General features: G+C 43.4%; 1 protein-coding gene across 2 annotated transcripts in view; it reads right to left on the minus strand.

The window, feature by feature from the left end:
* The window catches only part of CRB1 (crumbs cell polarity complex component 1), a 280,936-nt gene that overhangs the window by 122,529 nt on the left and 141,522 nt on the right, over positions 1–16,885 (minus strand). For both annotated transcript variants that reach the window (XM_067020765.1, XM_067020771.1), the window contains 2 exons: positions 5,831–6,026; positions 3,126–3,265 (listed from right to left, as the gene is read on the minus strand). In XM_067020765.1, coding sequence (XP_066876866.1) covers positions 3,126–3,265; positions 5,831–6,026 — 336 coding nt within the window. The remainder of the gene's footprint in view (positions 1–3,125; positions 3,266–5,830; positions 6,027–16,885) is intronic.

A 16,885-nucleotide genomic window follows, 5' to 3' on the forward strand; every position in this document is an offset into this window, starting at 1 on the left:
TGTACAAAGAAACAATATGATGCTGAGTCAAGACCCCAGGGTTCTTAAATTATGTTTTTTTTTTTAAAAAAAAACAAACCCAATCTTTTCTGGGTAAGAGGAAAACTTTCAAGATAGGCATTTAAAGTGAGTAACCCTTCTTGTAATTAATTACTCTTGAAATGAGGACCCTGGCGATTCCAGCAGCGGATTCTTGCCTTCGTGCTCAGTGGCAGTGGTCTCGGGATCCAAAGGAGTGGCCTCCTTTTCTTAGATATGGAGTAGCTTGTAGCATTAAATCTTCTCTTTCTATATAACTGTGAGGATTGGGTACAAAGACATTCTGGGCTTTCTCTTTAGGCAAAATCACCATCCATCTCGTGACCCAAGAAACTCAGAAGTAGAACTGTCCTAAATCGGTGTCCCTTTCTCAATCCCCACATCATTTCTGCCCCTAAAGTGCTCTCATGGCCATCCGTCCCCTCATCTCCACCCTCACCACTATGGTCTTTGTTCTGGCCAGTCGGCTTATCTCTTATCTAAACTACTGCAGAGCTCTCACCAGATTCCCTGCCTTTAGTCTTATTTCTCTCAATCACCTTCCACTGAAGTGCCAGCGAGCTCTTTTTAAATTAACAGGTCAGATTACGTTACTTCTCTGCCCTGTCGCCTGCAGGGCAGACAAACAGCATTGTGATCCGGCTTCAGCCTCATCTTGCTCCCAGGCCCCATCTCCCTACCCTCAGCCCTGCAGTAGTCCAGCGTTTTAAACAATCACTCACAAGTTCCACAATTGGACACGCTCTTCTCCACGTGTGCCTGCTGCCCTTTCTTCTTTCCCTCCTCTTTTTCGTCCTCTCTTCTATCCTTAAATAAGTAATGAGCTGCTGCGTGTTGGCCACAGGGTCTAGAGTGGCCAATCTCCTAATCTTAGTATCTCGTTGACATTTATGGAGTGCTCCCTATGGTCTAGGCTGAGCTGGGAGCTCCTCCTATATCGCTGGAATTATCTCCACAACAACACTATGAGGTAGATATTGTTATCATCATCTCTGCTTTATCTGTCGATGAGGACACCGAGGCTCAGGGCGGTAACGTGGCCAAAGTCACACGGCTAGTGGGTACATTTCTGGGATATGCTTAGTGATCTTTCAAGTTTTCTAAAACGGTGCCTCCTTGGTCAAGCCATCCCTGAACTTCTTCTCTCCTTAATCCCTTTTACAGAATTTATTAGAGCTTCTTATTGTACCCCAAATTGGACTGTACACATTTTTTCCACACTGTATCCCAGATAGAATTTAAGCTCCTTGCAAGGAGGAACCATGTCGTTTTGATTTTGCCCGATTCCTCATACGAGGAATCATGGCACTGAAATCCATGTGGCTTGAATGCGAGGAACACGCGCTGGTCTTTTTTTTTAAATAGACCCTTACTGGAGTATAATTGCTTCACAATACCATGTTGGTTTCTGTGCCCTAAAGGCTTTGTATTGGATTGGAGCCGGGCAGTCAAGAGGAGCTGCTAAGAAAAGACCAGGACCGGCACAGCGCAACATACCGCTCTTTTCTTAGGCAGCTCCTCTTAACTGCCTGGTTCCATTACAAAGCCTTTAGGGCACAGAAACCATCTCTCATACACAATTTCCGCCTCCTGGTGTAGAGCCTGGTGTGTAGAAATACATAGCTGCCTTTTCTTTGAGTACCTAATATGTGCCAGGCTCTATTTTTTATAATTTTACCCCTCACAGCAACACTACAAGTAGTTTGTTTGTTTATCCTTCATTTGCGGATGAGAAATGTAAGAACTAAGAGGTAACTCACCCTAGTTTACTTGGTTAACAAATGGTGGACTTGTCCTGCTCCCAAGCTGGCTGCTCCATGCCCTGCTTAGGGACTGAGGTCCTGCCCAGAGTGTTGACTGAGTGCTGAGTGTTGGCTGATGACAAGAATGTGGAATAACATGTTTTGGAAAAAAATCAACAGGGGGCCTGTTGATTCAAGTGTTACATACTGTTTCCTGCTGACCAGAGCCAATGACCAAAGGATAAAAATAGACCCTATTCGTGTTATCTGGAAGTGGGAAGACACAAGAGATACACAGATTTCTGAGCCACAGAAGAATTCCAAACTTCCTTTCACACTTCTATGTTTGTTTTGTTTTTGCCTACAAAATGTATTCAACCAAAGCCTGTGACACGTGCCTCAGGCAATGCATCGGAAGTCTTTGCATCGGAAGCTGCTGCTGACAGGACTGACCCTGATCTCCATGCCTCCGCCCCGGCGGCAGGGCCACCCCTTCCTCAGACAGCAGTGTGAGTGGGGAGGAGGGGCAGATGACCAGTAAGCTTGCAACAGCTAGATTTTAAATAATCATAAATGTATCAGTGTTCTCCAACGGATCAAGAAAGAAGAGAGATGAAATGCTCTTTCATTTCTAGCAATAAAATCCTAGTAAAAATTAGGTTAAAATATGTCAATCAGGTTCATTGCCAAAATTAACATCAATATTTATGGGTGGCCTGTTGATTCAAGTATCACATACTGTTTCCTACTGATTCTGCTGTCACCTCTACACTCAAGTCCAATTACCTTTTCAGTGTAATTTTTTGATATGGTTCATGTGTGTGTAACTTGAATCATCCTTTACATTATAAAGGGCTAGGAGAACACACCCATTTCTGGAATATCATTCTACACCCTTTATGGGGACCGTTATGATCACACTATCTGACTCCATGAATTATAGTACAAGCACTTAGGATTTTAATAGTGTTTCATGGGTTTTAATATATCCTAGGCATCAAGGAAAACATCTTGGAGGAAAAGGAAGCGTCTTCCAGTGAATTTTACTCCACCAAGACCATGCTGAAATCGACGCTTCCGTTGACTTATTTTTCCTCTGTGTTTCTTCCAGAAGATTCTGATGATTGGGCAGCTTGGTAACCTACTTCAGACAATGTATAGTGTAGCAGTAGATATGTCTGAGCGCTGAAGAATACAATTAAATTAAACAATGATAACTAGAAGAAAGAGTTGGTTTTAAACCTTTAGCAACAAGAATTTTTAGTTTCTATTTGCTATAAGCGATTTGTTTCTATTCTAGGCAAAAAAAAAAAAAAAAATGGTGGAAGATATTTTGTCACTTACCAGGCCAGCAGTGACAAGTGTAATTGTCAGCACTGTCCTCACATGTAGCATTATTGTGACAGGGTTTTGACCAACATGGAGGCATCAAGGTCTCACAATGTGTCCCTGTGAATCCACTACCCATGCAGTTACAGCTGTACCTGGAGAGTAAAATGAAATAGTCACATCAACCCTTGGTCATATTGATATCAAATATTGTTATCCTGTCTCTTCACTTGTCCGTCAACCCCAGACCCATGGCATGGTTTTAATACTTACCAAAAGCCTTGAGGAATCATCTCAGTAAGCCTGAAAGCATTATGTGCTTCCGTATTAATAGCTTTTTATCTTTAAAATTTTACAGTACAGTTTTCAATCAAAATTAATTGGCAAGTATGATTGTATACTTCAATTTCCTCACCCAAAAATTGAAGGTAAGAGTACCTTTGTGACAGAGTTGCTGGCGTAGTTAAATGTGCATATAAAGAATGGACACGGCATGCCAAAGGGCAGAAAATACTGAATAAAACTACTGAACAGTACCAAATAAAGTTGCTAATATTGTGAAGCAGTAGAGACTGATTTATATCAAGGCACTTTTTTATATAGAGAGCCCAGAAAAGAGGTCCCTTATGAAAAATGAAACAATAAATTATGAAAAAAACAGGAAAAATTCTCATTATATAAATTTTGACTTATGCTTTCTTATTTTCAGAGTACAAGAGTATTTTAGTCTTGCTATTTGTAATCATTCACTGATTAAGTGGGATTATCTGACAGACCTAAAATACAAATCTGTTGGGGACAGTTGTTCACTTTATCAAGAATAGGCTTTCAATTTAGACGGTCTCTCCTCGAAGATCTAGTACCACGAAAACATAGGCTTACACACTCAGCTTAGATAAAATGAGTGTCTGGGGGGAGGGATACCTAGTATTGTATAAAGAGTAACAGTCCTGTTCACCACGGCTGTGTGTCTATTTACCACCAACACAGATATTAAGATTTCACTAAGGAAACTTAAATATTAGCAAATATAAGTGACTATAATTTTTATACATAATTTTGCTAGCTAGAAACCCTCTAATTCACTATTCCATTTACCTAATTAAAAATACCTACTACAAATCCACTACGTGTAAGACATTGGAGACAAGACCCCTGTGATCACGGCTGGCTAGTGGACCTCAATTCACAGAATCAGTCTCCATCTGAATCTTCCTTTGTCTGCAAGAACCTTTCATGGGGTATAGTTTCTGACTTTCCCACACTCCTCATAGCAAATGTATTAATTTTTTGCTGTGGGAAAATAAAGTCAGGTTGTAATTGCTGACCTTGCAATGATCTCAAAATTTAGGTCATAAGAGAGATGTGGATACAATAGAAAAATTATTCATGGCACGCATTCAGGTGAAGAGAGGAAAGCTGGCAGGTTCAGCCTTGCTCTGTTTGCACTTCCACAGGCATGAAAAGCGTTGTGTGCCTTCTGTTCTGATGCTTTCTGGAAACAGTGAAGCATGGCTGGGAGAGCATCCTCCTTTTGTCTGGAGCGCTTGTGCGGAAACTGCCTTTCTGGTCTATGTGTTGCCCAGTCACCTGTCTCCAGGCGTGAAGATTCATGCCACCGGAGAATGATCTGGGCGTAACTGAAAGTCACAGGCAAGACGTGGAGAACAGTTATAGTTTACCAAAGAAATGTTCTACCACTTTGCTCTATTTAGAATCACATTATTTTCCTGGGTATATATGGAGCACACGTGCCTTTTTTTGCTGCCCTTTATATCTTATTTATTAAATAAAGGAAAGTTCAATTCTAGGCCTCCTTTTTCAAAGAATTAACCGTGTGAATTTGTGGGGGGATAGGGGGGTCACCTAACTTCCCTGAACTTTAGACTCCTTATTGTAAAGGGGGAGCTTTAGTGCCCATCTTGCTGTCCGCTGAGCTGCTGAAGGATCTCTCAAGGCAATATTAAATGCGAATGCTGTTAAAACTTAAGTGTTTAATAACTCGATGCTTGTGGTTTGAATAAGTATTAGAAAGTTCTTTCAAAAATATTTATATGAATTCAACTACCATTACCCAAATTTATTATATGCATCATATTAAGGTGTAATTTATTGTTTTATTTTTGTTTTTCTTTTTACTGAAAAGCCAATGACAGACTCTAATTTGGAACAGAATTACATGGCTACTTCTCATCGTTCTGCTGTCTTCAAAGTATTCACCCAATTCTCCAAACACCTAGAAATTCAAGATATAATTAATTTACTATCAACACCCTTTCCAACACTGTTTATATAAAATTCCTAAAGGATTTATTTTTCACCACTTGATTTATGTGCTTGTTATTTTATAAGTACCATCTTATATTCACATATAGAATAATCTCTAGCTTTGTTTTTGCATCTACAAGAGATACGGAAGGTAGATTCCATTTGTTTCATGGATTTGGAAGGCTGGCGCTTTTCTGTAACAGAACCAGTTCAAAACTATGACAAGAATGACTTGGAAAATGCTCCCTCTTGAGACAGATGGCATCCAAAGGTTGCATTATTTTAATGAAATGTGAATGTTACAACTTTTTTATATTTAAAGTATAAAAAGCAATCTGCAGATTTTAAGCCAGGGATGTGAGATCTCCAAATTCACCAGAAGGACTGGTGCCATAGCGTCTGGTCAGTGAGTCCGCCCCAAGCCAATGACCCAAATGTAGGAGAAAATGTACCTGTTGGCTCCATCCACGCACAGCCCTCCATGGAGACACGGCCCACTGGCACACTCATCAGTGCTGAGCTCACAGCCATCACCCAGGAAGCCGGGGGCACAGTCACAGAGATGGGCCTCCACAGCATCCTGACAGGTTGCACCACTGAGGCAGGGCTGGGACCGACATTCATCAACTTCCAATTCACAGTTTACACCTTTTAAAAAAGTCGGCACAGAAAAAAAAGGCAAAGTTTTAGCAAACCGTTAATATTTTCGCTCTTTGGCAATGCTTTATTTAGCAAGGCTCTTGTGAAACGTGATGTTGGCCCAGATAATTTTCCTCCTTAATTGTAATTGATATTAACTTTCTGGCATGCTCGTGGGAAGTTCACAAAGCAGAGCAGCTGTCACTTACAAAGAACTATGGCATACAACAGCTCGTGGCTTTTTGGTCCAAGGACACCAGTCATTCTTAGGACAAAGTAATTGTTTACTGTACTTTTGTTGGAGGCCTGAAGGGGACTGGCCAATGTCTTTAGATTATTTTTAATAGGCGTCATATTGAACAGTGGATAAAAGCTCAGACTCCAAAGCCAAACGGCCTGGGTTGGGATCTTAGCACAGCCTCTTTTAGCTGTGTGACCTTGGGAAAGTTCCTTAACCTTTCCTTACCTCAGTTCCTTCACCTGAAAAATGGGACCAATAGTTGTAATTACCCCACAGGATAATTATTACAATTACAGGGTGTTCTAAAGTGTTTATGATAGTACCTGGTGTATACTAAATGTTTGCAAGAGAAAAAAAAATTCTTGTTCTTTCCACAAAATTTATAGTACAAATATGACGTGCAATTCTTTCCTTAAGTGCCCCTTTTGCACAGAAATGTTTACATTTTCTATAGTGTTGTAAAATGCTGCTTTTAAATAGAAAATCAATTTGTGACTTAAACTCACTGTAATTAGTGGTATTATTAGAAGCTACTTCATTTTAAGATAACATTACATTTTTTAAAAACCTGTATTTACCCCCTTGCCCAAATAGTAGGTGAAGATTATTTTCTAAGCAAACCAAGTTTAAGATTTACAAAAATGGTCACACTGAGATAGCAAACTACCCTACTGAATCTGCCAAAACAGTACCTGATACGCAGTCACCCAATTTTCACACAGGTTTTAAAAGACACAAAAGGGGGCTACCTATATTTACCCATCTTTATTCCTGTGCCTATGGCCCAGGGTAATAAATTATGTATTAAAATGATATTGAGGGGCTTCCCTGGTGGCACAGTGGTTGAGAGTCCGCCTGCCAATGCAGGGGACGCGGGTTCGTTTCCCGGTCCGGGAAGATCCCACGTGCCGCGGAGCAGCTGGGCCCGTGAGCCATGGCCGCTGGGCCTGCGCGTCCGGAGCCTGTGCTCCGCAACGGGAGAGGCCAAGGCGGTGAGAGGCCCGCGTACCGCAAAAAACAAACAAACAAACAAACAAACAAAAAAAAAACAATGAAGAAAAAAAAAATGATATTGAGGACTTTTCAAATAACTCAGAGGTTTTCAGTAGTTTGACTGATATTGTGCCCTCTTTCCTGATAGAAAATACAATAGGATATTCTAACACCACCTGCCATTTACAACTGTGACTAGATTCTACAAATGCGGAAGTGAAAAGAGACACCAGCATATTAAATTTGATTGTTTTCTGAGAGGATAAAGAACTTAAATTTTATATCACTAAAGATGGAAAGTTGTGGAATAGTATTCGTTGCAGGAAAATGGCCTGCCATTTAAGGCGATTTCTCACCCGGTCAGTGAATGAGATTTTCCGCCTCTGTTTTCACTGGTATCAGTAAGGTCAAGAGAAAGAGCACTGAACTGTCCGGCGGAGGCCTGTGTTCTCATTCTGTCTCTGAAACAGCTTTTCGGCAATGTTTGCGTATCTTTTTTTCTGCCATGTAAAATAATGCAATAACAGATACCTCTTTTTAAAATACTTTCTAAGGACATATGAAAGATGAAAATGATACACTATTTTTTTAAAGTTTTATATAATTATTTTTTAAACACATGTAGCAACTGAAACTGTAATGTGTCAGCGCTCCGTGAAAATGACACTGATCAACGGGACTGAGAGAGAACTCGGCTCAGCCGGAAGTGATCCGTCGCCGTGGGTTCCTGCGGAGCCCTCCGAGCGGACGGCAACCGGCACTTATTACACGGCTGCCACGTGCACGCGCAGGGTGAGGTGAGTTCACACGTGTTCTTCCACCCCATCCCAACACAGGTGAGGTGCGCGGACTTGCCTGTGCTCCATAGTTAGTAAGTGACGGTGTCTCTGCCATTCCTGTCTCCTCCGAGCCAACCCACCTCTCCGTAACACCTTTGGATTATGTCCTTTGCTATTTCAGCCACCTATATTTGTTGAAAACTATTAGCATATAAAGCCAAACCAGTGGTATAAAAACTTGTCAACACTTTCCTAAATTTTATTTCATAATTCAAATGAAATTCATATATTCATCTGTTATACAGCCAGGTGATGTCCTAATGCTTAAGAAATGCATTATAAACCATTATTATTTTTTTGTTTGTTTGTTTGTTTTTTTGCGGTACGCGGGCCTCTCACTGCTGTGGCCTCTCCCGTTGCGAAGCACAGGCTCTGGACGCGCAGGCTCAGCGGCCATGGCTCACGGGCCCAGCCGCTCCGCGGCACGTGGGATCTTCCCGGACCGGGGCACGAACACGCGTCCCCTGCATCGGCAGGCGGACTCTCAAGCACTGTGCCACCAGGGAAGCCCTAAACCGTTATTTTAAATACTGCAGCTCCATTTATAACAATGTCGTTCAAATGCTTTAGCTTTAAAGTGATCCTGATGCATGTGTAAGAACGCGTTTCAATAACTTAAATACAATTTCAGTTCAGACAACTATTTACTTTGGATTTATTTGATTTGTTTGTATTACTCTTAATATTATTTAACAATGTGGTTCTTACTGCAGCTTTTCACTGCTACTGATATGGAAAAAAAAAAAAGTGATTTGGTCTATGTCTGCATGATGCCAAAATGGCTGGGTGAAAAGTGGTAAGTACAGTCAGTCACCCGGATGTTTTTTTTTTTTTTTTTTTTGTGGTTTGCGGGCCTCTCACAGTTGTGGCCTCTCCCGTTGCGGAGCACAGGCTCCGGACGTGCAGGCCCAGCGGCCGTGGCTCACGGGCTTAGTTGCTCCGCGGCATGTGGGATCTTTCCGGACCAGGGCACGAACCCGTGTCTCCTGCATCGGCAGGCGGATTCTCAATCACTGCGCCACCAGGGAAGCCCCACCCGGATGTTTTTGTATTTCCAGACGCTTGGCTTCATAGGTAAAACATCTGGAACACTAACTATGATTTTCAGTTTTCATTTGGATGTTTACTGTTACATGCATGCAGCCATTAAGTATAGACAGTTAACTGACCTTCAAAAACATACCTACACGTCCAGTCTATCTGGAAACATTCTTTTTATGACTAGTGTTACTATGTATGGCGCCACGTCATTATAGAAACTGAATGCAGTTACACTGAGTAGCACTTCTGTGGCTGATTTGTCTAATAAATGGAAAATTCATAACTGTAAAATTCTTTCACAACGTTCATCCAGGAACCCAACCAATCTGTTGGAATTGGTTTATAATTCTGTATGAAACAAAAGAAAATAGAAAGAGTTGGGGGGAAGAAAATACAAATAAGGGGAACTCTGCACCCAAAGAAAAATGTGCAGGGCAGGAAAAGAAATCCTCTGACTTTATCAGCTTTGGCGACTCACTATGACTAATGCTGTGCTGACATGCACAGTGGCATCTCTACGTCAATACAGGTGACTAAGATGTGAGATCATGAATTCCTGGCGGCCAGGGATAGCTCCACCCTGAACTATGCAATTTTCATTAGCTGTCAAAATAAGTTCAGAAAGTCCCTCACACCCAAATGTTTTTGAAGATATCAATTTCAAAGAGGGATTGGAATGACACGCATTTCCGTTAAGTATTAAGTAGCAAGGTAAAACGATGAGAGATTCCCAAGTTGACGCGCTGGCTTTGGTAGAGAAGCAGCATTCCTGGAAAAGAATCTAAGAATGCTCCCCTTCTTCTTATATAATTGATTTAAAGCAAAAAGCCATTCCATCCCATCTGGTTTTCCGGACGGCGCTTTCGGTAGGTCCTCCTTTTGTCTCTTCAAACGCTTCTTGGCTTGATTCCTCCTTCCCTTCCCGTGCCCCCCTTTCTCCTTGACCTTCCTTTCTTTCTTCTTCTTGGTTACTTGCTACGCCATTCTTTTCCCCTTTTCCTTATATGGAAAGATCAACTTCACTGGTGGGAGGAGAGTTCACGTCAGTGTGAATCTTCACTTCATACCCTTAAGGTGTAAGAGAAGGGCCAGGGCTGCTCCTGCCCTCCTGCCTCCACCTCACCCTCACCCAGATATCTAGTCAAAATACCCCATTGCCTGAGGGGGGAGGCTGCCATGTTAGAACCCAAGAAAAGTGACATACAAACTTTGAGGGCAATGTGTCGGCCCAAGTATGCCGGAAAGTCTGCCGCCGGTGTAGCATTGCTGTCAGCCCTTCCTAAGACGATGTCCCCTGCATCACAGAGATGCCAGAAAATACATTTCCTCAAGTCTCCTTCTCCCAGTGGTTCGTGGTTTGAACTTGCCAATGGGAGGCACTTACGGATTTGGAAGGTGGGAGAGAAGCCAGGATTCTCTGGAGATTTCTTAGACTGGTCCCACACATGGACAGATGTACCTCATAGCAGCTTCCTAGGGAGTCTGGAGACCCCTCATTCTACTGCTGCAGGATGGGATGGCTGGAAACTTCCCCAAGACTCTTCAGAACTGCAGCGCCTTCCTAGGAGCTTTTAAGAACCCCCACTTTGGTGCTTTGGACAAAGATCTTCCCTGGAAACTTCTTTGACTTCCTTTGGCCACCCTACAAGCAGTGCCAGCCTCTTGGATTTGATGGCATGTGACCTTTGCTGTCACTCAGGGCCCTGTGCCTAGAACAGTCCTGTATGAGTTTCCTAGAGCTTCTATAACAAACTACCAGAAACCAAGTGGCTTAAACAACAGAAATGTATTGCCTCACTGTTTCCAAGTCTGTGATCGAGGTGTCATCAGGACTGGTTCCTTCAGAGGGCTGTGAGGAAGAATCTATTGCAGGCCTCTCCCTCGTCTCTGATGGTTGACGGGCAATCTTTGACATCCTTTGGCTTAAAGAAACATCACCAGAATCTCTGTCCTCTGTCCTCAAATAGGAATTAAGGGCTTCCAAATTACGTAGCCTGTTCTGTGTACAAGCCCTTAATTCCTACATTAAACTCTTCATATCTGAAATATATAGAATGAACTTTTTCCTGACCAAATCCTGATTGATACACAGACCTAAGATAGAAAAGTCTGGAGTAGCATTCTCCAACAGGCAGAACCGTTCAGGTGCTGGGCCAGTCTTCAGATGAAAGGAGAGAAGCTGAGGGTCACAGATGCAGCACAAATGCAGTTGGTGTAAAAGCCCCGTACCCCTCACCCCCAACCTAGGTGAGCTGGGGTTTTGACAGAACCACAGAGATGTGCTGGAACCCCAGGAGAAAGGTTGTTAGTGTCCCCGTTTCCTTCTAGAACTCTGGAAACACATGAGGCCCCCACGATCGCCAAGCCACCATAGCACAAAATGGTCGAAGAGAGAAAAGCACACAGGGCCTGAGGAGACGGCAGTGAAACCGTTTTACGGAGAACATGCTTGTGGAAACATTAAAGCTGCCAAGTGCTCTCGGCATAAGTGAAGTGATGACTTTCCGATCATGCTGAGTTAGAGAACGTTAAACACTGCGCCTGCTACTACTGCTCTCCTTCTTCCCCTCTCCTGTGCGGAGCGGGTTTCGTGGGCCCCACGCGCCGCTGCTAGCGAGCCTGGAGGTGGTTGGTGCTCAGGGCGTGGAAGGTATTATCTGCAGTCAGTTGTTCTTGCCTGTATTCCTTCCTCAATTTCTCCAAGTAGAGCAACAGACTCTTTAAACATTTCGAAAAGTAATTGGAAGCAAAGACAACTCTGCAAGGGAATCTGGAATCGCTTCAAACTCAGTTAAACACAGACGCGATGCTAAGAGCAGAGAAGCGAGAAGCTGGAAAAATTTGGAGCAGCCACTATATTAAATACGGTTTTAAAAATCTACCACGACAGGGGCTTCCCTGGTGGCGCGGTGGTTGAGAGTCCGCCTGCCGATGCAGGGGACGCGGGTTCGCGCCCCGGTCCGGGAGGATCCCACGTGCCGCGGAGCGGCTGGGCCCGTGAGCCGTGGCCGCTGAGCCTGCGTGTCCGGAGCCTGTGCTCCGCGACGGGAGAGGCCGCGATAGTGAGATGAAAAGTGGCCGCCGCTCGCCGCAACTAGAGAAAGCCCTCGTACAGAAACGAGGACCCAACACAGCCATAAATAAATAAATAAAGGAATTCCTAAAAAAAAAAAAAAAAAAAAATCTACCACGACATATAAATACCTGCTGAACAATAGTAAATACATAACTACAATTGGATAATTTCTGAGGTGGGTCAATAGACTTTAAATCAGAGGAAAAGAAAATAGGCAATGGGGCTTTCCAGGACTGGAAAGTTGCAAAATATTAACTGCAGGTCAAGGGCAAGAACGTCAACAATAGAGATGACAGAGAGGCACGTCAGTAAAGCAGCTCCCCATGAAGTCCGGGCTTGTTGAGGAGACGTCAAGATAGGGAAGGAGTGATGGATAGCATGAGTGTGGAGAGGCCGGTGACCGAGATTCTGCTAAAGACGAAGCAAGATTTCAACAGAAGCAAGAAAATGAGACGCTCAGGCTGTGGTGAGAATTTTGGTGGTAAAGTGATGGCAGGGTCTAACCTGAAGTTGTGGCGTTGTATGGCTACAGTGGAGCAGAGATGGAGGTCACCGAAAATAAGAAGCCCAAGAAGTTCCAAAAGCTTGCTCCATAAAATTCTGCAATAGCTCCTAATTGGATTTACATAAGCCAAAAACGTATTTTGGTACCTAAAATCCTTTGTAATATTTTCAAGTTCATTTCCCATGACAATCCTATCATCGCTTTACACGCCAGTCCTATCAGACCATTTGCTTTTCCTCAGACCCACCACGGACCTCTACCCTCCTACGAGTTTGGACACACTGCTCTCTCTCCCTCTCTCTCTCTCTCTGGAAAATTCTTTCCCAACTGTCCACCTGAGGAAGTCATCCTTTAAGCCTCTGTTAAATGTCCCATCGTCAGTGAAGTCTTGCCCTATTTCCTTACTGATTTCATTCTCGTGTGTTTCACAGCCCTCACACCATTATATTTTACTTATTTGTTACTTGCTTATCTCCCACAACTGCTTTGAAGACAAAGATCCTTGCCTATTATTAATGGTAACAGCTGACATTCACTGAGAGTTTATTTCACACCAGATACTGTGCTAAGCATTTTATGTGAATGATTTGATTTTGCTTAATTGTCAAAGAATTACCCATGAGGCACTGCTATGATGCCCATTTTATTAAGGATGAAACTGAAGCCCAGAGAAGTTAAGAAATTTGAAGCTGATCAAAAAGTTAGAAAGTGGGTAGAGTCAGGATTAAGTAAGTAACAGCTTACGAGGAAGAGAAGAGAGTCAAGAAGCAAACGATGGTCTTTCAGGAGCAGCGGGCTGAGTGAGAAAGCCAACTTTCCTCCTGGCCCTGAGAATCAAGGGGAGAGGAACCCTTTAATAAGTGTTGTGTGCAAAGTGGCTTCATCAGAAAAATGCCAAGTTCCAGCAAAGGCCAACGAATTAAAGGTGCATTGGGAAAAAATAAAAATGTTTTGTTCATTTACTTGCATTTGAGAAAAGACTACGGGGGTGGACGGGGCGGGGGGGAAGCAGGAGACCATTCTTCGGGAAATCAGGAAGCAGTTCTCCCCATGACCCTTTCATAGCAGTGTGTAACTCGAGGTTACATTGCCCTTCTGAATCCAGCCAGCTACAGGACATCTCCGCCAACTATCTCACAGGCATCATTCAACAATTCCAAATACAGACTCTCTCTCTTCCGTCCACCCTCTCTGACCCTCTACACCCCCATCCCTGCCAGTAAATGGGATTATCATACAGGTCACCCAAGCCAGATTTCTAGCAACTATCGTCATCTCACTTGTTATTTCCCACATCCTAATTAGTCATCAAATCCTGTCATTTCTCCCTTAGAAATGGATCTAAGGTGCCATCCCCATTGCTGTAAACTTATCCAGACCCTCACCATCTCTCATCCGGTCTGACTGGCTTCTCTCTTCCTAATCACTCTATACATCTCGGACAGTGATCTTTATATGATATAAATCTGATTCTACCATCGTCTGTATAGATTTTTAAAATACTTTCTCCTTGTCTAGGAAGAAGCACAGTTGTCTTGGAATGCTATGGAAGCTTCTAAACGATGTGGACTCTGTTGGGGCCACACCTACCAGGACGGTCTTGCAGCCCCCGCGTCTCATGCCCCTGACCGCGCAAAGCCGCTCTCCTCTCTTGCAAAGCCCTGGCGGATCCCAGTCAGTTCTCCAAGATCGAGGTCCAGCGTCACACGATCCTGGAAACTGTAATGAAACCACTTAGACCTGCCTTAAGCACCACTTCACTGTGATATAAAAGTATATATTATACTTTACAGCAATTGCTTTATTTGTCAATTTTATCTACAAAATTGCTAGATTTTTTTTTTTTTTTTTTTTTTTTTTTTTTTGTGGTACGCGGGCCTCTCACTGTTGTGGCCTCTCCCATTGCGGAGCACAGGCTCCGGATGCACAGGCTCAGCGGCCATGGCTCACGGGCCCAGCCGCTCCGCGGCATGTGGGATCTTCCCGGACTGGGGCACGAACCCGCGTCCCCTGCATCGGCAGGCGGACTCTCAACCACTGCGCCACCAGGGAAGCCCAAAATTGCTAGATTTTTGACGTCAAAGTCTTTGTCTTTTAACACTGAGATCTGTAGCGCTTAGCGCATACCCTGGGACATAGCAAATGCTCAATGAGTTGTGACTGAATGATCATGCCATAGCTATGGAGTGACTCAGCTTCTCTCCAGGAAGCTAGCGGCACGCCAGGAGGCAGCTTCTCAACGCTTCCACAAGCCTGGGCCCAGTCGAAATCAAAGCCATCAAGTCAACTCTGTGGCTTTGGCAAATGTCTAAACAAAGCATTGTTTCTGAACAACTGTGCCCTAAACTTCTGATCAGCATTTAGAGATTTTTCAGCTCAATATGCATCTTTCCGCAGTTAGAGATCAAGGTTAACTGTACTGCAAGACAATGCACATCACAGGTCATCAGCCAGGAGCAGGTCTGGTCACTGACGCTGTCATCACTCATCACAGTGGGGACAGAGGGAACCACACACACCGTGTGGCATTGACCAACCACTCTGATCACCTTTCTCATTATCTGCAGCGCCCACACTTTGGAAATAATTCCACTTTAGCTTTGAGTTGTCATCCTAAATTTCAGAGTCCACCCGATATAATTAATACCTAACAGGCCTCTACGCACAACGTTTTCCTTTTGAAGAAGAATTACATATGCTATTTCTGGGGTCTTTAAGGAATGATGTACGGTACGTCAGTTACAACAGTTGTCAGCGCAAATCTGGACCCAGTATCAGTGCAGAGGTACATAGCACACGTTTCCATTACAGCTATGGGTTTACAGTAGAGGTCTGGACTTCTATATCAGGTATAATCTTTCAACATCCTGGAACAATGAAAAGAGGCTGTGCCACTTCCTGCTCCGATTAATAGTGTCAAGCTAGTAAAATAATGAATAGCAAGATGCTATGAGAGATTAGAGCCGGGATTTTTATTTTCAGTGGGAACATCTTTGGATTTTTATCCAAAAGGATCTCTGGCTTGTGCATTTAGACACACCTTTCCTAAAGATACCAAAAAGTTTTAACACACCTTTTAGAAAGCATTCACTTAAAGTAGACTTTACAAGCCTAGGATTCATCTCTGAAGGACAACTAAGTTTCATCAATTCCAAGACTGCTATGTTTCACCCTCATATTTTTAACTTCCAGAAACCACCATGGACTTTACAATCAACAGTGCCTTGGTGTTGTGCTATATTTTAGTTGAAGAATTTTTCTTTCTTAGTGTATATGAAGTCAATGTAATTATCAATGATGAACTTAACCCTGATAAAATGTGAAAATAGATGTATTCTTTTATTATTTCTAATAATATTTATTACATGTTATAATATGTATTGAAGTATTATTAATACTTTATTATTCCCACCAGAATCTACTCCAGGGACCCAGCCTCTCCCTACCCAAAGACTAGGGAGCTGGAGGGTCCCCAGGCAGACCTCCTGGCTGGCCAAAGGCAAGGCAGTGAGTTCCTGCCAGCTGTGCCTTCGGGCATCATTAGGTGGATTAGGGCTTGTCAGTGGCTGATGTCTGGTTTCCGCCAGGAGCACAGGATACGGAACTGGCCTCTCCTGAACCGGGTTCTGGCCCGGATTAGCCCTGTTCCAGAGAGCAATGTGCAGAGCACATGTACAGCTGGCTCCCAGGCCTCCAGGGCCTCTCACAGAGGGTGCCTGCTGCCTGACCCGCACATCTCTGGGGGGCGTAGGCGGGCCCGTCACATCTGCCACCAGGTGGAATAAGCTCCTTTGGGTAGGTTAGGCTTGGAATTGGGCAGATGCCTTGTGTCTTCATGACCCTTGAACTCTTCCAGGCCATTGGCTGCCCTTAACCACAAGAGATACTCTTGGGCAACAGGCACTATTTTACTTATTTAACTAATTTTATCACTGTTATTATAGCTATCTAAATCTTCTTTGTTTCTGCAAGTTATGCTTTCAGCGAGAGTCATAACTGGAATAACCTCTTTAATATTAAGCATGCTTTTTGCTCATCTTGTTAATCCCTTTCATATTTTGCCCTATTCCCTCCTCCTCTTATCATTTGTGAAAGTTTAAGGATGTTCTTGACTCTATTTCATCCCCATCTTTCCAGAATATTCATGGAGGCTAGACCTCGTTCTAGGAAAGG

Source organism: Kogia breviceps, chromosome 1, assembly GCF_026419965.1.
Source record: "Kogia breviceps isolate mKogBre1 chromosome 1, mKogBre1 haplotype 1, whole genome shotgun sequence".
Taxonomy (NCBI): domain Eukaryota; kingdom Metazoa; phylum Chordata; class Mammalia; order Artiodactyla; family Physeteridae; genus Kogia; species Kogia breviceps.